The sequence below is a fragment of the Tursiops truncatus genome, chromosome X (assembly GCF_011762595.2).
Source record: "Tursiops truncatus isolate mTurTru1 chromosome X, mTurTru1.mat.Y, whole genome shotgun sequence".
Classification (NCBI taxonomy): domain Eukaryota; kingdom Metazoa; phylum Chordata; class Mammalia; order Artiodactyla; family Delphinidae; genus Tursiops; species Tursiops truncatus.
Window position 1 is genome coordinate 66,507,633 of NC_047055.1, and position 26,122 is coordinate 66,533,754.

The 26,122-nt window shown below is 38.6% G+C and overlaps 1 protein-coding gene across 1 annotated transcript; it reads right to left on the reverse strand.

Annotated features, from left to right (window-relative positions):
• Window positions 1–15,932: 15,932 nt before the first annotated feature.
• On the reverse strand, window positions 15,933–18,157 carry MAGEE2 (MAGE family member E2). The gene has a single exon (XM_004331756.2). The coding sequence runs from the start codon at window positions 18,017–18,019 to the stop codon at window positions 16,448–16,450; it is 1,572 nt and encodes a 523-aa protein (XP_004331804.1). The 5' UTR covers window positions 18,020–18,157; the 3' UTR covers window positions 15,933–16,447.
• Between the last annotated feature and the right edge of the window lie 7,965 nt (window positions 18,158–26,122).

Below are 26,122 nucleotides of genomic sequence, written 5' to 3' on the forward strand. Positions count from 1 at the left end.
AACAAAGTTTTCACTCCCATAGTGTTTACCACAGCCATGACCAACAAAATTATTAAAACACACCAAAAGTTAGAAATGATAGGACACCTATAAAATGTGAGTATACACCTCCATTTAAAAGATAGTAGTAGCATACAAAATTAAATGAAGTGATGTTCAAGCTGTACTGAAGGTGCATAAAATTAGGTACAAATTTATGCTTAGTATGAGTCCATTTTTCCTAATATTTTGTTTTGAAACCCATCGAACATCCGGAAATGTCTACCAGGTTGTACAGTGAAAATCCGTATGATCGCTACCTAGAGACTACAACATTAGCCGTTTTCTATCCTTCCTTAATCACACATATATCTCTGTGTCCATCCATTATCCATCCAACAATTCATGTTATATTCTGGATGCATTTTAAAGTAAGCTGTAAGCAACAGTACTTTCCAACCCTAGATAATTCAGCACCCAAATGATTAACTAGAGTTTAATATTTGTTTATGGTGGTTCCTTTTTTTCTCGTTGAGGGAAAATTTACACAGAGCAAAATGCACAAATCCTAACTGCACCATTCATTGAATTTTGACAATTGCACACACCTGTGTAACCCAACCCTCTTATCAGTATCTAGAACATTATCCTCACCCCAGATGTGTTCTCATGTCTCCTCCCAATCCATCTGCTCCTCCATCCCTCACAGGCAAACACTCGTCAGCTTTCTGTTTCTGTAGGTTAGTTTTACTATTTCTAGAACTTTTAGTAAATGGTATGTCCTCTTTTGTGCTTGTCTTTTTCCACTCAGCAAATGGTCTTGAGATTCATACACGTTGTTGTGTGCATTGGTATTTTTTTCCCCTTTCATTGCTGAGTACTATTACATCATACGGATATTCCAGAGTTGGTTTCGGTGATCTCATTGTTGAAATGTAAAAGGAGAAGGAGAAGCAGAAGGAGGAGGAGGAAAAGAAAAAGAAACCTGTATGTTTGCAAAGAGAAAAGTTTACTGTAATATGTTATATCCACTTATTGACAGCAATTGTCTGTAAATTATGGCATTTATGTGTCACTGGATAAGTTGATCTTCAAAAGCACCTACTCCTCTAGACTGATGTACTTTCCGTTCATAATAGTTCCATCCTTAGTGGTGTCTCTTTTTAACTTACACCAAATGACATCAGTGAATTAAGAATGAACTAAACAGAGTCAGTGAGTTGTTAACAAAATAGTAGTATATCAAATCTTGGAATACTCTGTGACAAGGTATGTGTCAAAAATTCATGTGCATGCGACTCTGGGTGATAGTTTGGGGTTATGTTCAATGTGTATTGAAGGGAGACTGAGGAAGCTCCAAAGGACCTTTACGTGGTAGAGAGATTAGGTCTTCAATCATGAGGAACAAATGCAAACACGAAGAAAACCTTAAGCAAGAAAACATTGAAGGATTCATAAACCTGATTGATTCGAAACTCTGCTCAATCACCAACTAAAAGAAGCAAGCATGAGAGCATAAATCCTTAATGTTTGCACAGGCTGAGCATGGGAGCAGCATTTGATTGGTATTCCCTGGAGGATTCTGAAATCCCAGGCTCACATATCCAACTGGTTACTGGATGTTTCCAGGTGAATTCCTTACATTTAATACTTGCTTAACATAACTCAGTGTTAATTATAATTCTAATAATTCCTGTGAGACAGTGTTGTAGGAAATCACACTGCTACACAAATATTTCTACAAGTGAAATTTGACGCTCATAGTATGTTAATGTAAAAAATTAAACATTACTGATAAGTAGTACTTTATATCATAAGATGAATTATATTAATGCAGGCTGGGAGGAAAATACCTATTTCTTCACACTATTTCTTACTCTGAGTATTACGACACTTGTTATATTTATTAAATGCACTGAGTTCTCTAATACTTTAAACATTTTTCTTGTTTACATTTTCATTTCACAAGTACTAGAGTTTGTGTATTAAAATCAGTGAATAAAGATAAGCAAAAAAGAAGAAAATATAGTTAATCTGAAGGAAAATAAAAACTGCAATCATACAACATCAAGGAAAAACTTTAAAATTGGATATAACTCCTGTGTGTGTGTATTTATGTATGTATGTGTGTATGTACATGTAAATATACATACACATGTATGTAAACAACCTATGATATATCATATATAACCTTTTAATAGGAATAGAGCCATTCTCCACCTCCTCTTACATTTATCACTATTACCCTTTCCTCAGTCATTTACTCATTCATACTTCTTACAACTATATTGTATGGAGATTTCTGCTTCTGAGCAGATGGAGGATACTTAATTTTCCCTATTTCTGCCTCCAAGTTCAGCTTAAAAATCCTGGACATTACAATTAAACAATCACAAAAAATTTCTAAAGTCAGAAAATAGGGCAGACTGGCAAGGGACCCCAGGACCAATGGAATAACGTCATGGTGAATTCCTTGTGTTTGATTTTTGGCTTATACCTCCCTATTTGGTACTGTTGATACCAGAAACCTGGAAAATTCAGTGAGCACAAACATAAAAATTCCAGATAAAGCCTACTCTCTCTAGTCAAAGTATGAGGAAGTAGCAGCCTCACAAGACGGACAACTTTTAGAAAATAATCACTCTACTCCAGCCCAACACAGAAAAAACCTGCAGTCCCATCACCACCCTCACTAGAACAGACTGAGTGGAGAACCTAGACTTCTACATTTACCAGGCAAGAATGAGGCCCTGTAACCACCAATCATGGATGGTATTAGAGCAGACCCACTGGGGATCAGGGGCTTTCATCTCACTGATAAGTAAGAAGACCCCATACCTTTGGTGTCAGTGGTAATCATGTGGGAAGCCTGTCCCACTAGCTCCCCCCAGTGATTATGAGGTACTTCCACCCCTCCTCAATGGGGTGGTGTCAGAGGAGACCTAGAGGGGTTTCATGGCTTTCACCAACACTCAGAAGTAATAAGGCTAACTCTTTCCACGGGGTTAGTAGAGGCATAGTAGGGAGGCATAATGCATCATCCTTATAACTCCTTGCCAGGGTGTTATCACCAGAGATGTAGTAGTGAGCTTGAAGTGGAGCTCAAGTGGAGAAGTGAGCTTCCCACCACTGCCCATAGGGATAAGGATCCTCTCCTCCCCCAGATTTTAGTGGCAGCCAAGTTGGAAATCTGGACTTGTCTCACATGTAAGTAAAAAGGCAGCATCCTGCCCTTCCTCCACTGGAGTTGTGACAGAAGAGGCCTGTTAAAAATACAAGATTTAAATAAGATCCATTCTTATAATATAATAACCAAATATTCAGATTTCAATAGAAAATCATATGACATAGAAAAGAACAGGAAGTTCTCACTGTGAAAATGAAAAAAAAAATCAACAAATGTCAACACTGAAATGACACAAATGTTAGAATTATCTGACATGAATTTTAAAGGAATAAAAATGCTTCAACAAGCAGTGACAAACATTTTCGAAACAAATGAAAACATAGAAAGATTCAGCAAAGAAATAGAAACTATCATCAAAGAAATAGAAAATATAAAGAAGAGCCAAATGGAAATTTTATAACTAGAAAATGCAATGACCAAAATGAAAAACTCAATGAATGGGCCCCATAGCAGAATGGAATGGACAGAGTATAGAGTTAGTGAACTTGAGGACAACACAACAGAATTCACCCAATCTGGAAAACTGAGAAACCACATACTAAAAAAAAAGCATGAGGAACTTGTGTCAGTACAACAAAATATCTAATATTCATGTCCTTAGAATCCTGGATGGAGAAGATAAAGATAGTGGGCTAAAAATATTTCAAGAAATTATGGCTGCAAATTACCACATTTATTCTAAGACATAAACTTGCTGAGTCAAGAAACTGAGTGAACAATAAACATGGTAAACCCTAAGAAACATGCCATAACAAATCATAATCAAATTTTGAAAACTAAAGACAAAGAAAAAATATCATGAAAGCATCCAGAAAGAATTGAAGCATTGTAGGGAAAAGCAATTCATATGACAATGGATTTTTCATCACAAACCATAAAGACCAGAATGTAGTGGCACATAATTTTTCAGTGCTGAAAGCAAAGAACTATAGAACCAGAATTCTATATCTAGTGGGAAAAAATCCCTCAATAATGGAGGGGAAATCAAGACAGTCTATGAAAAAGGAAAGCTAAGGAATTTGTCTCTAACAGAGCTACCCTAAAATAATGGCTGCAGGAAGTTTTCTAATAAGAAAGGAAATGATCAAAGAAGGAATCTTGGGACATTATGAAGAAAGAAAAAATAATTTATTTTTAAAAATGGGTAAATATAATATCCTTCTCCTTTTGAGTTTTCTTTTCTTCTTTTTTTTTTTTGTGGTACACGGGCCTCTCACTGTTGTGGCCTCTCCCATCGCGGAGCACAGCCTCCGGACGTGCAGGCTCAGCGGCCATGGCTCACGGGCCCAGCCGCTCTGCGGCATGTGGGATCTTCCCGGACCGGGGCACAAACCCGTGTCCCCTGCATCAGCAGGCGGACTCTCAACCACTGCGCCACCAGGGAAGCCCTCCTTTTGAGTTTTCTAAATTATGTTTGAGGTCAAAGCAAAAATTATAACACTGCCTGATGTAGTTCTCAATGTATGTAGTGGAAATATTTACAAAAATCATATTATAACTAGGGAGACTAAAAGAATGTAAAGGGTAAAACAACATTGCAACTATACTTCAATTTTGAAAAAAGAAAAAAATCATGTAAAGGGAAGTGAGTTTTCTGCATTTCATTTAAAGTGGAAAATATTTGACACCAGTAGATTGTGATGTTATATATGTATATGTACTGTAATACCTAGAGAAACCACTAAATACACTATACAATGAGGTAAATCCAAAAACATTATAGCTAAATCAAAATGGAATTTGAAAAATATCCAAGTAACTCAGAGGAAGCTAGGATAAAGAAAACAAATAAAAATCAGGGAGAACAAACAGAAAACAAAAAATAAAAAGGCATACTTACACCTTTTATATAAAAATCGTATTAAATGAAAATGGTCTATATACACCATCTAAAAGACAGACATTGGCAGAGTGGATTAAAAAAACATCACCCTACTATATGCTATCTGCAAAAAGTCTCATTTCAAATATAATGATACAGAGTATAATGATACTTTGAAAGTAAGATGATGGGAAGAGTTATACAACACACTCATTAATTAACAAAAAGCAGGAGTGGTTATATTAATATCAGGTAAAGGAGATGATGGAGCAAGGAAAATTTTCAAGGGAGAGGGGAAACTTGCATAATAAAATAATAAATCAACCAAGAAGACATATCTATCCTAATGTGTATGTACCAAACAACAGCTGCAAAATGTATGAAGCAAAAACTGATAGAACTGAAAGAAGAAATAGACACATCTCCAGTTATAGTTGATAACCTCAAGACTCCTCCAAGCAATTCATAGAACAGCTAAACAGAAATTCACTAAGGGTATAGAAGAACTCAATGACACTATGAGTCAACAGGATCTCATTGACATTTAGAGAACACTCTTCCTGACAAGAGCAGAATACACACTCTTTTCAAATGCCAACAGAATATATAATGAGATAGACCATGCCCTGGGCCTTATAACAAACCTCAGTAAATTTTCCATGTTGAAATCATACACAGTGTGTTTTCTGAACACAGGAAAGCAAACTAGATATCAACAACAGAAAGAAAACAGGAAATCTCAACACCCAGAAGTTTAAAGTAAGCTTCAAATGAATCCATGATTAAAACCAGAAAATCAGTAGAGAAAAACAATACAATAAACAGCCAATTCTTTAAGAAAATTAATAAATTTGACAAAAATCTAGCAAGAAAAAAAGTAGAAGATGCAAACTACTGATATCAGTAATTAAACAGTGGATATCACTACACACCCTGCAGATGTCAAAAGGATAACAAGGGAATACTATGAACAACTCTAAATACATACATTTTACAACTTAGGAAGAAACAAAAAGCAGAAACTACCACAACTACCTCAGTTTGAGATAAGTACTTTGAATAGCCCTATTGGAGTTAAGGTAAATTGTTAAAAAGCTTTCCAAAGAAGAAAACTCTAGGCCTTGATGACATCACTGGAGAATTTTCTAAAATATTTGAATAATAACACCAATTTTACACAGTCACTCCCAGAAAATATAAAAGAGGAGGGACCACTTCTCAATTCCTTCTAACAAACTCAATATTGACAACATACACCAAATCCCAGCATACAAAGTATAAAAGGAGAATGACACACCAGTATCACTCATGAATATAGACGTAAAAATTCTTTAAAAAAATTGGTGAATAGAATTAAGCTATAATATGTACATACAAAAATTATACACTATGAGTAAGTGGAGTTTATTTCATGGATGTAGGCTTGTTCAATATTTGAAAATCAATGTAGACCACTATATTAACAGGCTAAAGAGAAAAATCATATGATCAAATGCAAAAAAAAGCATTTCACAAAATTCGACAGCCATTTATGATAAAAACTGTCATAAAATAAAGAATCCAAAGGAGTTTTCCTCAATTTTATTCATATCAGCTTTATTTGTAATGGTGAAAAACTGGAAACAACCCAAATGTTCTCCAGTAGGTGAATGGCTAAACTGTGGTTTTCATACCATGGAATATTACACAGGAGTAAAAAGGGACAAGCTATTGATACCTGCAACAACTTAGATGGATCCCAAAGGCATTATTCTGAATTTAAAAGCTAATCTCAAAAATTTACATGCTATATGATTCCATTTTTATAAACTACTTGAGATGACAAAATTATAGAGATGGAAAACAGATCAGTGGTTACTGGGGATAAGGGATGGCAGCAGTGTATGTGGGGTAGAGTGTGGGTGTTGACTATAAAGAGGTAGCAAGAAGGAAATGTTTCTTGGGATGGAATAGTTTTATATCTTGTGTGTGGTGGTAATTACACGTGATGAATTGACTTAGAACTACACACGTACATTTATATCCATGTCAGTTTCCTGGTTTTGATATTATTCTAGATATATTTAAGTAGTAATCACTGGGAAATATTGGGTGAAAAGTACACAGAATCTCTCTGTACTACCTTTGCAACTTCCCGTGTATCAGTAATTATTTCAAAAGAAAATGTTTAAAAACCCTATTATTCAATTTTTTCAATTTTCTGTGTCTTTAAAAATTATTCTAGATGTGGCACATATATACAATGGGATATTACTCAGCCATAAAAAGAAACGAAACTGAGTTATTTGTGGTGAGGTGGATGAACCTAGAGTCTGTCATACAGAGTGAAGTAAGTCTGAAAGAGAAAAACAAATACCATATGCTAACTCATATATATGGAATCTAAAAAAAAAAAAAGGTTCTGAAGAACCTAGGGGCAGGACAGGAATAAAGATGCAGATGTAGATAATGGACTTGAGGACACGGGGAGGGGGAAGGGTAAGTTGGGACGAAGTGAGAGAGTGGCATGGACATATATACACTACCAAATGTAAAATAGCTAGCTAGTGGGAAGCAGCCGCATAGCATAGGGAGATCAGCTCCGTGCTTTGTGACCACCCAGAAGGGTGGGGTAGGGAGGGTGGGAGGGAGATACAGGAGGGAGGGGATATGGGGATATATGTATACATATAGCTGATTCACTTTGTTATACAGCAGAAACTAACACACCATTGTAAAGCAATTATACTGCAATAAAGATGTTAAAAAAATTCTTCTATGGCATAATTTGCAATGCTTGTAGTACCTTAAATTCCCATGAATGATTCCTACTTTCTCAACCCTCTCCATCATTGTTGAGTAAAGGTGATTCAAATTGTTCCCAATTTAAATAGGTGGTGGTGAACAGAACATCATTGTATTTAAATTTGTGCTGATATCCAGAATTACTTATGAGGCAAAGATTTCACAAGATTAAGTGGCACTTTGAAAGTACCTGTATATTTCAGAGCTTTGAATGAAATGTTGCCAAATGGCTTTCATTGAAGTTGCTCCAGTATAAGGTCCCATGGGTAATATGATACAGTGCCCAAGTGAATACCTTCATTGGGTACCTTTAATTATACTGGGTCTGTGCTCATTTAATTAATTAAAACTACTTGGTTCTTATTGTTTTGTACAGGCTTTAAAATGTTATTACACAAGAGACAGTACTTGGCTGTAGGCAAATAATAAATCAGGATAAGAAGATAAAAAAATCACCAGAATTCCATGCAATATAGAGATGTGACCAAAGTTTGAGAGCATTAATTTCCATTGCATAAATTTTATGTATATATGCCTATTTTTACAAAAATATAATCATACAAAATATTTGCTTTTTATCACAAATGAGAAATCTTCAGCATTTATGTGCCTTTAAATATTTTTCTGCTCCTTCTTGTACAATGACAGAATTCAATTTAATTAACAAATCCTATTTTCTGTAACTAATTTTTGGTTTTAAAATAATTTCATATTTTAGCCTGATCAATCAATATTACTATGGAATCCATATAGCCATATCTATGTTTATCTGCAGGATTATTTCCTGAGAAAACCTTCAAAAGTGTTATTTTGCTGCCAAAAGACCCTCCACAAAGGGGCTGTTCATATGTATGCTCCTACCCACAGCGTAAAAGATTGTCTCCTCAACCAAACCCTCATTTAGAACATTTAAATTCTTTTCCACTTTTAAAAAGAAAGAGGTTGGGCTTCCCTGGTGGCTCAGTGGTTGAGAGTCTGCCTGCCGATGAAGGGGACACGGGTTTGTGCCCCGGTCCAGGAAGATCCCACATGCCGCAGAGCGGCTGGGCTCGTGAGCCATGACTGCTGAGCCTGCGCGTCCGGAGCCTGTGCTGCGCAGCGGAAGATGCCACAGCACTGAGAGGCCCGCGTACCGCAAAAAAAAAAAAAAAAAAAAAAAAAAAGAAGAGGTTATCACAGTGTGCCTTTGGTGTTTTCTTCAATTCATTAGAACAAATATAATTCCAGTGTGGAAAATTAAGAAAATAAACATTAGAGTATATTTTAAAAAATAGAAATCACCTGTAAAAGCACTAACTAAAGATAAATAAGATTATAATGTGGCTGGAGAAATAGTCCTTTTTTATTCCATAGAAATTGAGTCACACTGTTAATATTGTTTCCTAAACGAACTTTCTTGCTATTAACCATTATTGAATATCATAATTTCTGATGTCTTTATATCATTCCATTACATAGAAAGACCTTTATTTTCCTTACCAATCAAATATTATTGAAGATTTAGTTGGCGTTTTTAGTTGGTTTTAGTTGGTGTTTTTCCTCATTTAAATTAAGCCTGGGATGATACTTTCAAACCAAATGTAAGCTCACATCCAAGAATGTTTTCTCAAAATCCATTCTTAGAAATGAAACTGCAGGGTACAGGACACAAGCATTTCCTTAAAATTTTTATGTTAATACTTAATGTAGCCCTACATAACCCACCATCACTTTAAACTTCTGTGAGACATGTAACTACTTGCATTTTTTTCCTTCTGCATTCTTCTACATGGGTATTGCAACACTTTAATTTTTTACAGTCATAAGCTGACACCATAGTCTCATTGTTATGGACAGATCCAACTGCTTTAAACACTGTATTTTATTTATCTTATTTATCTGAATGTTAATTTCTTTTCAAGCAAAATAGACAGAAATCTAAATTCCTCTGCCCTGTAGTAAGCATTTGTATTAGTTTCCTATTGTTGCTGTAGCAAATTATCACAAATTTAGTGGCTTAAAACAACAAAAATTTATTATTTTACAATTTTGGAGGTCAGAAGTCCAAAATCAATCTCATTGCACTAAAGTCAAAATGTCAGTACGGCTAGTTCTCTCTTGAACCTTTGAAGGGAGGATCCATTTCCCTGTCTTTTCAGCTTCCAGAGGCTGTCTGCATTTCTTGGCTCAGGATTCCCTCCTCACATCACTTCAACCTCTTGCCTCATTTGTCACACTAACTCGGATCCTCCTGACACTCTCTTATAAAGACTCTTGGGATAACATTGGGTCCATCTGGATAATCCAGGATAATCTCCCCAATTCAATTTCCTTAATTCAATCAATCTGAAAAGTCCCTTTTGCCATGTAAAGTAACATATTCACAGGTTTCAGGGATCAGAACGTGGACATCTTTGAGGAAATGTTATTTTGTCTACCACACCACTATTCATCAGTTTGAAAGGAAATATATTTCCATTATTTACACACACATTTTTGCAAGATAATATTGACTCCATTGTTTCATAGCTTGTATTTTGTATTTAACAATATATATTAACCATAATTTGCTATTCTTTAATAGTCTCTACTCCATCATTCCCAAATATTTTATACTGTTCCATTAAAAGGAGGGGCTCTAATTATATTAACAAATAAAACCAAAATATTTGCTGTGAGAATTTAGATTGACTTCAACTTTTACCTATTAAAATAAAAGTTGTGTTCTGGTCATGATGCAGGATTATATCCCTCTTTTCCTCTTCTTTCCAAAATCCCATTAAATGACACTAAAGATTTATAAAAGGATTAAACTATAAGAGCACTGAGTGATAAAAGGCAACAGAGATTTGGATAAATATCTCAAAGACATATATAGAGGAGAAGGCTTCCATGAGGCAGGAGGTATTCTCTTCAGCAGAGCGCAAGAGAGCCTTCAAGCTCAGAAAGACATTGTATCTGTGCTGGAAGGACTGGGGTAGAACAGCTGCACCAGACAGCACATAACTCCATCCTTCCTCCCCAAGAGGGAGAGATTGGCAGCAGAGGCAGCCTTAGAGAGTCTCTCAGAAGGTAATGCCAGCTAAGGATTAACACACAGATACAAGTTATAACGCACATACAAAAACTCACCACCGTTAGATACTGAGCAGACCCAACAAAATGCAGAATTTACAACTAAAGAAATAAGCAATAATAGACAAATATGAAAAGAACTGGAAAAAAATAAGACTGCTTAAAATGTTTAAAGACATGAAAAGAGGACTGGAATCTAAGAAAAGAACAGAGTATTTTTTAAAATAAGGTATATTTGAAAAAGAAACAATTAGAAATTCTAGAAATGAAAAAGGTACACATTGAAATAAAAATCTTAATAAATTGATCATATAGTTGACCAGACTCAAAGGTGAATAGAGAGTTAGAACACAGATAAGGTAGGGGCCTTATCTGAATCATCCCTGTGTCTCAGTATCTAATATAACAAGGCTAGCATATACCAGGTATTCAGTAATTGCTGGTTGAACTGAACCGGGTAGGTGACTTTTGGACAAGCCTGACATCCAGGGGGCTCCTCCAGTGTAGGTGAGTCTCAGGGACCAAGACAGTCTTAGGTGGAACTACCTGAGGATTGGGCTGAGCTGGGTCTGGCTCCTTGTTGGTCGGGTCAGTAGGGTTGCCATTGACCTCAGGGGCCAGTTTGTTCCCTGTCACAGCTGGTGATCAACTTCTCTTCACTCAGTATGTCCCTGTTAGGAACTTTGAGGATGTCCATGGCCATATTTGTGTGAGGAGACATTATATAAATGGTTAACAGTTTTGCCAAAGCTCCCTCTCCTTACTTCCTCCCTCCTAGGCCTTATACTCTCCCTGACCCTGCCCCCAATCCAGAGAAAGGAGAGCAGTGATGTGTGCACCCATCTCTCCACACCTGGCCTTCATAGCTGGATCTCAGGGTGGTCTCCCTCACTGTCTGGAATAACGAACATCTTCTTCTAGGACAGCATTACTCTTTGTCTTGCAGAAGGAGAGCAATCCAGGCTGGGGCCATTCCAGGGCACCTTGTACCCTGCAGCCCTCACCACCAGGGAAGCTTCTTTGAGGTGTGGTTGAGGCTTCAGAGCAGAGGGCAGCTTCAGAAGCAATGACCATTCTTGTCTCCTTTCTACATCCTCCTTCTCTTCTATATTTCAAGGGAAGTAGACACTCAGAGGACAGATGCTCTACCCTGGCCAGCCCATGCCAAACCAAGTGCTTTCAGGAGAAAGGCAATTTGAGATAGGCTTCTCAGACCATAGGCTTCAGATCCCAAATCCCTTCCTAACCCTGCCTCCTTTTAAGAGAAGTCCTCCTCACTGTTTGTTTGGGACTCCTGGAGTGGTATATAGAGAAAGTGATTATCTGTAGGTCACTGAGGACTACTTAAAGAGACCACACATGAGCTCCTAAAAAAGTGTCTTGTGGATAGGTGTCTGCAAAGAATATAAAGAATATATTACCAATGCAGCTAAACCTCAGTAATTCATAACTACCTGGGGCTAATATTTACCTGAAATATTTACTAAAGAAAACAAACACTAGTAAGTCTAAGAACCCAGTAACCATTTGAACTCAGCTACCAAGGTGCTGACAAGTAGCAGTCTTAAAAGCAGTGGTGTAGGTTGGAAATATCAATAGACTAAGATACAATTGGCCTGGGTTATAGTTCTGACATTATCAAATAATAAATGTGTGACCCTGGGCTTTTCTATCAATTTCTTGAAAACAGCTTTGAGAGGTCTAGAAAGAGATGTTGAGTAACTTGCCCAAGGTCACACAGTTAGGAAGTGACAGAGCCAGCATTGTCCAGATCCAGAGTTCATAGCCATTCTGATATACTGTCCCCTCCTTATGCTTAGTGTGTTCGTACAAGGACCAGAACAAAAATGTCTCAGGGAGGAGGGCCTACTCTGGTATTTCTTTTACAGCTTTCTTTGCAACTAGCCTCAAACCCTGCCTGCAGACAATTCCTTAAGACATTTTTGAGTATTCATGGAAGGGGGAGAGAAAGCCTGTTGAGTGAGAAATTTCACGGTATGGAGATACCCTTAGGAAGGGAGGAGGAGACTGTAGCGTCCTTGTCTGAACCTGAAGGGTACTTACAGGCTTCCCTAGATTGTTGGTACCAGAGGGTTTAGGGGCAGCAATCCTGTGGCTGGGAGAATTGGCTTGAAGTCCACATTTGTCAGTCCAGCTCAGCTTTTCCTTGGATTGTATTGCTTATTTGTGACAACTAGTATACAGAAACTGATGAAGAGAAGGGCAGGAAAAGGCTTCTCTAACCATCCATCCTCTCCAAAAGAGGGCGCTCCTGGGCCTCAGCAACTGAACATGAATGTATTCTCAATGTTTTTTTCTCCAGCAATGATCCTAATCATAGATCAAAGGGGACTCTGGATAGCATTGTATATACAGGATGATGCATATACAATACATATCTAACCAACACCCAGTCGGCAAGCCCCACCTTGGCCAAAACTTCAATACTTGGTGGGTATCAATAGCCCAAAGAATCTGCAAATGAACTCAGACTGTACCATTTTACAAACTAATTCACATAGATAAGAAGGGTATTTTGTTCGGTGTTCTAAAGGCTTAATGGAGATTGTACTTCGGAGTAATACATACAACATCCTTTGTAAGTCTTGCTTGCCATACACTCATTTCCACCCCTAAGTGTTTCTCCTAAAGGGATGCTAATTCTAATTTGGTACGTGAATAAAGGAGAGTATCCAGGCCTCGCATGACCTTCAAAGGAATGGCTGTAGCCACTAAGATAACTACACCCTTTCCCTTACCATAGGTATACAAGCTTCACCTTTGTTACTTCTGGGAAATTACATGTGGCATGTATGACACAGAGTCTAGTTCCCACTTCTGTTTTTGCATCCTGAGCTGGGCAAAGCAAGAGCTCCCCTGGGCAAGGCAAGAGCTCTGTCAGGTCATTGTTCTTTCAGGATTACAAAAAACAGAAATAGTGATATTTGACTCTCCCTGAGTAAAAGCCAGCATATAAGGCTGGAAGCTTGCAGAAGAGAGCAAAGTGGGGAAGATTCTTAGGACAGAGCAGGGAGATTGGACAGAAATGCACATTTCACACCTACACAGCTCTCAGGGAGCCCGAGTAATGGAACAAGGAAGAGCCTGGAGAAATTCCAGCCTCACTTTCATCCTCTTTTGGAGGGCTGTCATGTTGCCCCTCCCAGCCTGGCATACAGCCCTTCCTTATATTTTTTGAGAGTCAACAAATTTGAGTGAGAACACAGCAAAGGCTGAAGGGGGCCTGTGATGCTATGCACTGTAAACAGGGTGAATTGTAGCCAAAAGCAGACTTAAACTCTAATCCCAGCTGTCATTGACTGGCTGTGTGACCTTGGGCACATTACTTAAGCCTCAGTTTCCTATAGTGTCAAATGGGACTATTAAAATGCTTTTTGGAGAACTGGTGGAGCGATTGGAGCTAAAGAAAGTGAAGCATCCAGCGTAGTGCTTGGCACATATTTAGTACTAAAAAAGTTGGCAGCTTTACATTATTGTTGGTCCATATGCTACACCTTCCCCTTGGCAAGTTTCTCTCAACTGGTGCCCCCAGAAGAACTGATGTGCCTGAAGATCCAGGAGTCTACTAATCCCCCCCACCAAAAAAAAAATCAGAGCAAGAAAAACTTGGCACTTTAATCAGCTTGCCCCTTTCCCCCCTGCCCCACAAGCATGTACAGATTAAAGGTCCAAGGAGGCTGAAGAATGAGAGGCTCTCAGTTTAGCATGGAGGCAATACCCTATTTCAAGGTCCCAGATTTCAAGTTGGATATTCTCCTGCCTCTCAACTCCACCCCCAACCTATTTTCCAAAACCCCTTTCTCTCCAGTTACTCATTTCCTTGTCACCGGAAATCCCGCCCTTAGCATTCAGTTTTCCTCGGAATGCGAAGATAGAGAAGATCTCAGAGACTAGTGGGGCCTATATCTCCCAGGCAACTTCGGAGTGCGCCTGCGCAGTGGCTTCCCCAAGCAAGCACCTCTAATTTGGCTTCTGCACGGTTGCTGGACTTGGGGGCCGAAAGGGTGTATCTCCCGTCTTTCTGTCCCCTCCCCACAGCGAGACGGTTATGTCGTTCTCTTCCTGAGGCTGACGAAAATGTGAGGAAAGTCCTCTCTCCCATCTTATAGGAGGTGGCAGTTGAGGGTAACCCCTAGTGATTAAACGGATGAAAGGGCAGAAAGCTTGTGGGTGCCAGGAGGTGAGGAAGCATAAAACCTACACCACTGATAGGTAGCCCCCTTCTACCCCCGCCACCTCGCGTTATAGGTGACTTTATGTATAACATCCACCACTGAGCCAAGACTTCCTTACAGAAATTGTTAGCTGCCTGTTCTCTAGGGAAGGCTTGGAGAGAGCCCCGAGCAGGGTTAGAAGCTGCGAGATCCGGCATCTGAATGAAGAGAACCAAAATACTAACACTCACCTTAACGGCTTGAGTGCAGAAATAAACAGCGCAGGCAGAGGTTGCCATTCAGAGTTCCTCCGGGTGGATTGTTCCGTCTGACACGAGATCCAAGACCAGCTGGCTTCAGGAGAACAATTGTTGATTCCTAAGACCCACTCTCTGAGGATATGGACCTTTGTTATCTCTGCCACAGGTTTATCTCTCCCACACTTCTCCTGAACTCAACACTGTCTTTCTGAGCTACACTAAATCCCGCGAAGCTGTTTTAAATACTGCCCTTGACCCCACGGACTAGTCCTCCCTCCCTCCCTCTCCCCAACCTCAGGTCTTACAATAGAAGTCACTAAAGGTTAACTTGTCCCAGCTCTCCATACCACCTCATCCTCCCCTGCCACCACCCCTGACCACTCCCGCACTCACCCTTTGCTTGACACTCCTGCCCCTTCACCGTCCCCTCCCAGAACCCAAAGTTTAGTTGGGAGTTACTCCTGTAAACTCTCATAGCTCTCTGAGCTTACCCCTATTATACGACTTGCCACAGAAATAATTGTTGGTTTACTTCCACAGCCCCTCCCCCTCAATCTCTGGGGCTCAGCTGGGCCTTCCTCACCCTTATATTCCCAGCATAAACACTGTGCTTAGAGCATGGCAGGTACTTAATACATGTCTGTTGAATAAAAGAATGCTTAAGCATGGAGCCTAATTCATTATACTTTTATTTTTCACTACACTCTGGAATCACAAAGCAAATACAGGTAAATGCCAATATTAAAAAAATAATAAAACCATAGACACGATGGGAGAACATCAACAGATGAGTGATTTTGTGTTTGTTGTGGGTATGTTATTACTGTTGTTACTTAACTCCTGTACCAGACCATTTTACTGATTATTTCAAACGGTTAAAGAACAACTGTATATTCTCTTCCACATCATAGAAAGATGTAAATATTACCACTACACTTTATGCAGCTATATGAACTTTTATATTGAAACAAGACAGGAATGGCAAATGAGCAATTTCATTTATAAACACTGATCATGAATCTAATTCAAGGGTATATTAAAAGGAAGGAAATACTATTAGAAATAGAACACAAATAGCAAACACAATGTGTACTTTTCACCCCAACCCTGCCCAGCTTCTGATTTGGGGCCCCAGGGCCCCTTTAATTGATGCCACCCAACTGAAGTGGCATACTTCCCCCAGACTTCACATGGGGCCAAAGAAGAACATAGCAGTTGCCTCAGACCTGGCTCTGGCCTCCTCATCTTCAACAGCCTCCCTATATTGCTCTGGCCAGTCCTGTGGTTGCTTTCTGTAGAGCCTGGCCATGTACTCCAAGGCTTTCATTTTGGTGGTTTCAAGGTGAGCTCGAGGACCCCACAGAAGCTCATATTCAACTGGATTAGAATAGGACAGTGGCCTGCATTCCAAGTAGCGCTGTCTCATAAGTTTGCAGGTGATGGCATGCTTTCTCCCTACATCCACACCAAATCTCCAAAGCAAATTCCAGACACTGGCCTCTTTGACACGGTTGCCCATCAGGAAGATCAAACCCAGGATTGGCATCAAATATTCTTGAGTGGGTCTCCCCAGGCTCTCTAGCATCATTTGCTCTTCTTCTGATTCTGGTTGCTGGACAAGGAGGTAAATGTGCTCACTGGTATCAACCTCAATCAGAGAGAACCCATAGAACAGATCGAGGATTAGAGTAGCTCGACTGAGGATATTTGGGAACACGTCCTCAAATTCTTTGCCAGTGTGAGCCAACAGCTCATCCTGATGTATAGGCAGCAACTCCTCTGTGACATTAATGGCCAACTGGACCAAATCATTTGCCTTATCATTCATAGTGTCCTCTGACCAGAACTCCAAGCCAGCAGCCTGGCTTCTTTCTTTGGCCTTGTCAGCTTCCAGGGCTTTATTATATTCTTCTGGCCAGCTCCAGGGTTCTTCATCATGGGCCTCTGCCACAAACTTCAGGGCTTCCATCTTTGTGATTTCCTTGTGGGCTCTAGAGCCCCACAAGAACTCAAATTCGAGGGGATTAGTGCCATACACTGGCCAGTACTCCAAGAACCGCATATGCAAAAAGTCAGTAGTTAGGAGGTTCCTTGTGCTGCCAAAGGGGATGTTGATCCTCTGGGGCTCATCTAACACATCAACCTTTAGCAACAGATCCCAAATGGAGGCCTCTCTTGCTCGGTTACCATTCAGGAGAATGTGGCCTAGGACCAAGGCCAGGAGACCTGCCTTTGGCATGTCCAGGGATTCTGCTATCCGATCAGTGGTCTGGAGACCCCGTTTGCTGATTAGTTTGTAGGTGTCAGCCTGGGGATCAAGAACCCTCAGGTTCAACCCAAAGACCTGGTCCAGATGGGCTGAGGCTCGTCTGAGGATCTCAGGAAACTGATCTGAGTATTCTCTGAGGAACTCTAGCATCTCTGTCTGCTGAATAGACCCCTCGATTTGGCTTTTCATTCGCATGAAATTCACCAAAGCAATCGACCTGTCCTCTAGAGGGTCGTGGACCCTGAGCGCCCCCAAACGTCGGGACTGCTCATCTATCAGCACCTCGAAGTCGTTCGGGTCCTGCGCAGCCTGGGAAGCGCTAGCGCCCTGAGAATCGATTGGCGCCTGAAGACCCTGGGGAGCATCAGGAACTAGCATGGAGGTGGGGGACCCAGAGGCATTAGTAGCCTGCATCTCACCATGGAAGTCGCTGTAATCTACAGTGGTCTCTGCGTTGCGGTGGCACGCATTCTGGCTTACCAGAGACATGGTTCCAGGAGACAGGAACAGGAATGGGGAGGTCAGCGATTCGTCGGAGAGAGGATGGTAGGTGTGTCGGCGCCTCAGCACAAAGCTGAAGCCAGAAACCCAGGAGCTGCGCGGATCAGAAGTGAGAGCTGGTGAGAGGAGCGATCCTCCTACACAAACACCAGCCAGCAATAAACGCAACCCTCAGAGAGCTAGGCTTTGCCGCAGCCTACGCAGGCGCAGTTGCGTTCTGCGACGTGGTGGCCACGCCCCGCTCCCAGTACCCGACTCCGGCCCCCTACTTCTGCCTGGCCCGAGAGGCTAGTTGAAGTGGTTGTTGCTAGAGTCAAACTTGTCAGAGAAAAGAATTCAGGAAAGGGGGTAACAAACAAAGGTAAAGCAAAGAGGGTAAGGGTTGGGGAATGTTCAGTGATGCAACACAAAGGTTTTCTGTGGGGTATAAAGCTAATAGGCAGTAGAGGATTTGGAGAGGAGGAGGATGCTAAAGATGAGAATTATTTCACGGATTCATTAATTCATCCACTCATTCAACATATGTTTCTTGAGTATGTGTCACATGCTAGGCACAGTATTGGGTACTAGAGGTACACCAGAGGACAAACAATGATTATCCCTTTCTGTGTAGAGCTTACATTTTGGGGTAGGTTCAAACAATGGTAATAATAATGGAGCACTTACTATGTACCGGACACTATTTCTGGTATTTTCACTTATCTCATATTAAATCACTTAATCTTAGCTATGAGGTACTACTCTTAATGGTCCTCATTTTACAGATGAGGAAATTGAGTCATAGAGGTGAATTTACCTGTCCAAAGTCAGGCAACAAGTGGAAGAGACCAGGATTTGAATCCAGGTCTGTCAGAATCTCAAGCATAAGTACTTTCTCTCAATACCAGCTGTCCTTCACAAATGATTAGCCCTGTTTATTTAAGATACTCTTAATTAAAGTAGTTGAAAATATATGCTCTGATGGAGGGACAGTTAACATATGGTACAAACACAGAAGGAACAAGCAATGAATTACAGCTTAGTCTGGGGTGTCTTGGATTGGGGGCACATGCCTCAAGGAAGAATTGAGCTCTAAGTGATGAATAGGATGGGAAGGATTTATAAGGGCATTCTAGGCTGAGGGATCAGCATCAGAAAAGGCTCAGAGGTTTGAAAGTACAAAATAAGTTTGCATAACAGCTGGACACCCAGGGTGGCTAGAGCCAAAGTGCACTAGGTTGGGAGGGAGATGCGGATGAAAGTGATGACAGGAATGATTGGATTTCCTGTTTCTTCATTTAGCAGTATGTGAGGACTGGTTGGGGCTCCATAAGGTGAGAACAACACCACCAGAATAGGACCTGATTATTTAAGTAGTTGGTCTTGTGTTTGGGGAGGCATAATTCAAACGCTTCAGCAAGGAAGAGGAGTCAGCTGCTTTATTTTCTGGGAGTGCTACCAAAGTAATTGGGCTAAATCCTAGCTCTCAACCATCAGGGTATGCAGTGGAATATTGAGAAGGAGAAAAATTTACATTTTTCTCCACAATTGAAATCCTTCCTTAAATTCTTGATGGTAATGAATACTGTTACATTCAGTTATCCTGTGCCCTAGAATTCCCTCAGAGGGCATTGCCTTCACATGAGGGTCCAGACACTTAACCTCTGACATTTTCTACATTCCAGATGCTTTCTTAAAGTAGGGAAGCAGGCAGTTCAGGACCATGGATTTGGCCAAACTGGAGTAAAAAGATCAATTTTTATACAAGTGAATGTGCATGTTCTACAGGTAGAAATGTTCAGTTTCTGTGCTGATCATATCTTAGGAGAATCTTGTGGAAAGCAGCAGCATCTTTTGAGCTGCTACAAAGGAGTAATTGAGATCAGACCTGATGGGATCCCTCACCCTGGTCTTTCCTCTTTGCCGGAAGCACTCCATGCTCCTTGTCTAGACAGGTGCTTCCCAAGGGCAGATTCAGAGAGGATTTTAAATTCTGCAGTCATTAAAGAAAACAAATGCAATTTCCCCCTGAAATCCAGTTCACATTTTTTTGTAAGTTGAATTTTCTACTACCCCTGCATCTAATAGATAAAAATAGCATTGAATGACAATATCTTACCTCTGAAATGACATGCTGATCCCATTCTACAGCATTCAAATTCTTCGCAAATTGGTCCTTACCTGGCTCTCCATCTTCATCTTTATCCCCCCTGTACATCCTTCCATGAAATCTGTTCCATAGCCACATTGAACTACACTTCTGGTCTCAGCCATTTCTACTTTACCAGTGTCCAAACTGTTCTAGTTATTGCTAAATGAAAAACGAAGGAGCTGTGCCTGTGGCTGTGACATATGACATGTTTTCCACCCTAAGTATGAAAGTAAAAAGATGGGATCATACTCTCCATTCTGAACTTCTTTTGATAGTTTCTGACCTTCTTTTTGCATTTTAAAAACCTGTGAATATCTTTCCATACAACTGTTTATCTTCAGCATAATTTTAATAAAATATTTTAACTTTGAGTGCTTTTACTGAGATAACATAGACAAAGTACACAAATCGTGAATGTAGACTTGATAAATTACGACAGATTTAACACACCTTATGACCATCATGCCAGTCAGGAAACAGAACATTACCAGCATCTCAGGACCTACTATGGCACCCATCCCATCTCTCCCCTCATATTTGTCCCAAGAGGAAGCCCCTATTCTGACTTCTAGCATCACAGATTAGTTTTGCTGGTTTCTGAGTTTTGTACAATATCAATGGAATTATACAATATGTACTCATTTGTAGCTCTCTTTTTTCCAATAAAAATCCACTATGTCTTGTTAATTATCTTTGTTGTATATAGCAGTATTTGCTCATTTTCATTATTATATACTTTAACATTGAATGAATGTAGTACAACTTATCCTGTCAACTGCTGGTGGACATTACCTTTTTTCCAGTTTAGAGTTCTTACCAAAAATGCTGCTATGGACCTTCTCGTACCTGTCTTTCTGCTCACAGTTTCGTTTACGTTAGAAATAAATCTATTCATGGAATTCCTGTATTATAAGTGTGTGTGATTTCAGTTTACATAGCTTTTTCCAGAGAGTTTTTGAAATTTTTACACCAATTTACACTTCCACTAGTAGTGTATGAGAGTTCCTATTACTCTATATTCTTATCTGTAGGCATTCTAGTGTTTTTTTTTCATTTTTTTCATTTTGCGTTTTTTTCTTCACTCATATTTAGCTTTTTTTTAAAACTGCTTTTCAAATAAGAGTTGTCATTTGTTTTCCCAGTAGACGTTAAAGGCCAATGGACATTAAAGGCAGAAAGTTAAGAAAATGGGAGATGCTAGAATTTAGCTAGAAGACAGCAGCAAGAAGTGATAGTTGGTAGACACTCAAAGGGAAAGAAATAGAAACACTATTGAAAACTGAAATTAGAACGTAAATACTATAGCTGTGTTAGAGCACTCAGTGCAAGGACAAGAAATCCTCAGTGTACTAATTGTCCTCAAAATTTTCACTGCATATTATAATTTTTAAAGACCTAGCTCTATCAAGAAAAGTTAACTTCTGCTTATGAAAACAAATAAATATATATTACAGAATTATTAACCCAGAAAATACATAGCATTAAAAAAAGTGTTAGTACTCAAAGGAATAATATAATCACATATGTAAAATCTCATTCCTGACAAACTGGTGTTCACCAGAGGGGAAGGGGATAGGGGATTGAGTGAAATAGGTGAAAGGGATTAAGAGATACAAACTTCCAGTTATAAAATAAGTAAGTTACAGGGATGTAATGTACAGCATGGGGATTATAGTCAATAATATTGTAATAATTTTGTGTGGTGACAGATGGTAACTAGAATTATTGTGGTGCTCAATTTATAATGTATATAAATGTTGAATCACTATGTTGTACAACTGAAACTAATATAATATTGTATGTCAACTGTACTTCAATTTAAAAAATTAAAAGGAAAATATCTCATTCCTGGATAGTGATGTATAGATACAACATTGTGGTAACTATACCCCAATTTTTTAATAATATGCATTCCTTTATATCTAAAATTGTAATGATCACCTGATTTATTTTTTAAACAATAGTATTTTTATTCAGAGTCAAATAACAAGACCTGATTACTGTTATTAAGTTGGCCTGTACAGTTGACCCCCTTCACCCATTTTGCCCAACCCCAACCCCCTTCTCCTCTGGTAACCACTACGTTGTTCTCTGTATCTATGAGTTTGTTTTAGTTTTATTTTGTTTTTTCATTGGTTTTCTTCATTTTTTTAGATTCCACATATGAGTGAAATTATATGGTATTTGTCTTTCTCTATCTGACTTACTTCACTTAGCATAATATCCTCCAGGTCCACCTATGTTATGGCAAATGGTAGGATTTCATTCCTTTTTATGGCTGAATAGTAGTATTCCAGTGTGTGTGTACCTAAGTTTCTGTGTGTGTGTGTGTGTGTGTGTGTGTGTGTGTGTGTATCTCACATCTTTAACCATTCATCCATTTATGGACTCTTATGGTATTCCCATTTCTTGGCTATTGTAAATAATACTGAGATGAGCATAGGAGTGCATATATCTTTTTGAATTAGGGTTTTCATATTCTTTAGATAAATATCCAGAAGTGGAACAGCTGGATTTATTTAGCAGTACTATTCTTAATTTTTTGAGGAAACTCCTTATTGTTTTCCATAGTTGTTGAACTAATTTACATTCCCACCAACAGTGTACAAGTGTTCCCTTTTCTCCCCATTCTCACCAATACTTGTTATCACCTGTATGCTTCAGGATAGCCATTTTAACAAGTGTAAAGTAATATATCATTGTGGTTTTGATTTGCATTTCCCTGATGATTAGTGATATTGAGCATTTTTTCATGTGCCTCTTGGGTATTTGGTGTCTTCTTTGGGAAAATGTCTATTTAGTTCCTCTGCCCATTTTTAAAAATTGGACTGGGTTTTTCATTGTTAACTGTTACGAGCTATATGAGTTCTTTATATACTTTGGATATCAACCCCTTATCTGATACATGGTTTGCAAAAATTTTCTCACATTCTGTATGTTGTCTTTTAATTTTTTAAATTGTTTCTTTTGCTGTACAGAGTCTTTTAAATTTGGTGTAGTCCCATTTGTTTATTTCTGCTTTTGTTGTTTGATTTGGTGCCATATCCAAAAAATTATTGCCAAAACCAAAGCCAAGGAACTTCTTCCCTGAATTTTCTTCAAGGAGTTTTATGGTACCAGGTCTTATGTTTAAGTATTTAATCCATTTTGAGTTAACTTTTGTGAGCGATATAATATAAGGGTTGAATTTTATTGTTCTGCATATGTTTACCCAGTTTTCACAACACCATTTGTTGAAGAGGCTATTCTTTCTCTATTGGGTGTTCTTGGTGCCATTGTCAAATATTAGTTGACCATATATGTGGGGCTTTAATTCTGGGTTCTGTACTGTGTTCCACTGGTCCATGTGTCTACTTTTATGCCAGTGTCATACTGTTTTTATTACTACAGCTTTGTAATAAAGTTTGAAATCAGGAAGTATGATACGTCCAGCTTTCTTCTTTTTCTTTATGATTGCTTTGTTTATTCAGACTCTTTTGAAGTTCCATATAAATTTTTGGTTTGCTTTTACTATTTCTGTGAAGAATGCCATTGGTATCTTGATGCGGATTGTATTGAATCTATAGTTGGCTTTGGGTAGTAGGTACATAAAATGTTTTTAAGAGATTATTTTGGATGCTCTCTGGTGAATGGATAGTAGGAAGGAGCAAAAGTAGGTCCAGAGAGACTATTGGCTATTGGAATAATGCCAGTTAGTGATAATGATGGCTTGGACTTGAATTATGGTATGAGAAGGAGGAAATTTGTTAGATTCTCAACATGTATTAGGAAGAATTAAGATTTGGTGATAAATTATATGTGGAGGAACAAGAAAATTTGGGAAAAATTCAGAGTAAATTTTAAGGTTTTGGCTTAAGCAATTTGGTACATAGGGATGATTTACAAGGATCGTGAAGATTGGGAAAGGAACAGGTTTGCTTGGAGGAAATCAAGAGTTCTATTTTGACCATGTCATATTTTAAGTGGCTTATTATTAATTCAAACAGCAGGGTCAAGTAAGCTTTGGGGCCTGTGAATATGGAGATGTATGGGCTAGAGATTGCATTTAAAACCATCAAACTAGGAAAGATCACCCAGGGGCAAAGTGTAGAATAAGGGAAGAAACAAGGGCTTTAAGACATAACACTGAATGAAGCCTTCCTACATTTAGAGTTTAGGTAGATTACATGACTGTTGTATTCCTGGTGAGAATCATATCTCTCTGATCCCTTCAGCAAAGGATTTCATGTCCACAATGATCTCGGGAACAATTTTTCCTAAGGACAAATGCTGCCCACCAGTCTCTCAGGTGGAGGCAGATAGGTGTTTGGTGGATGTTATAGAGGAGGCTAAGTTTTTAGAATTCAGTTTTCAAAACCTTGATGAGCACTTGGGTCTGTCCCATCACTCAGTCAGTGGGGCTCCACTATGTTCCAGGTTCCCCATCCTGTAAGGTCATGGGAATGCATATTTTAAAGACACAGTCCATGTCTTTATGGAGCTGAATAAGGTTAAATGCAAGATGCTGTTGAGACATAGAAGAGGGAGTTCTTAACCATGTCTCTGGGTGTCTGACAATACTTCAAAGAGGAGATGATATTTGTGCATGGTAGGAGCTTTTCTAAGGCAATGTTTCTCCATTTGAAATGCATGGTGGTCCTTGAGATGATTTTAGTTGGTGCTCATACATTGATTTTAATGTGTAAGAGAAATATAGGTAAAGATATAAATAGATACAAACAGGTGCATGCACACATTTATAGCATAAACAACTCACAATTTCTCAAACATTAGTATTGTGCCTGAAAAAGTGTACACATCCCTACTGATTGGTCTCATTTATATTCAAGAACTCAAAATCTCAGATGGGAAGATAACATTGCCCAGTAAGGTTAATATGCTACCCTACTGTTTCTTTCCTATTGCCAAAATTCTTCTCCTACCTCAAACCTCCACTATTTCATCTCTTCCCCTTTCTCACAGCAAACTCATGACTGTGATTCACCTGTCGCTTAGAAAATATTCACAGTTAGATGGAAAGTCCATTGCCTTCATCCACCAAAGCTACCAACTTACTGACATCTTTACCCATATGCCTTCCTTTTATAATAGATGACATGTCCCTGTTTCTATTAAAGGCTGACATCTCTTCTTGTGCTATGGATATGACTCCTTCCTCCCCATCCTAAAAAATTATGTTTAAATATTTTCATAATGGTCTACAGTAAGGATACTATACAATTGATTCAATTCTCAATTGGTAGGTTATTTACAAACCTTACCACTATAAACAGCACAGCAATAAACATTCATATACATATGAATATATATATTTTTTAGTGGTACTTTTATATGATAAGTTTCCAAATGTAGGATTTATGGGTTGAAAAGCGTTTTTATTTTCAGTTTTGATAGGTATCTGTACATCACTTTCCCAATCATCTGGTTTTAGCTATTCTAGGGCCTGTGCCTTTCCATGTGAATTTAATTTAATTTATTTTCTTTTATTTAAAAAAATTTAATAACACATTTTATTTAGCCGAATATATCCAAAATATTATGATTGCAACATGTAATCAATATAAAAATATTATTATTTTTTAGATGGTGCATTCTCTTATTGGTGCCACTGAAGGTTTAAAACAGTATTTTTATTGTGGTAAAATACACATGACACAAAATTTACCATTTTAACCATTTTTAATTGAAGCATAGTTGATGTACAATATTATGTAAGTCAGAGGTGTACAATAGAGTGATTCACAATTTTTAAAAGTTATATTCCAAAGTTAAACCATGTTGTAGCATGTACCTGAACCTCATTCCTTTTTGTGGTTGAGTATGTATATATATATATATATATATATATATATATACATATTCCATTGAATGTATGTGCCACAATTTGTTTATCCAGTCATCTGTTGATGGATACTTTTCTTGTTTCCACCTTTTGAATATTGTGAATAATCCTGCAATGA

Bases quoted from the DNA above. Each gene is read 5' to 3' on its own strand.
- MAGEE2 (XM_004331756.2), bottom strand. From the start codon at position 18,019: ATGTCTCTGGTAAGCCAGAATGCGTGCCACCGCAACGCAGAGACCACT.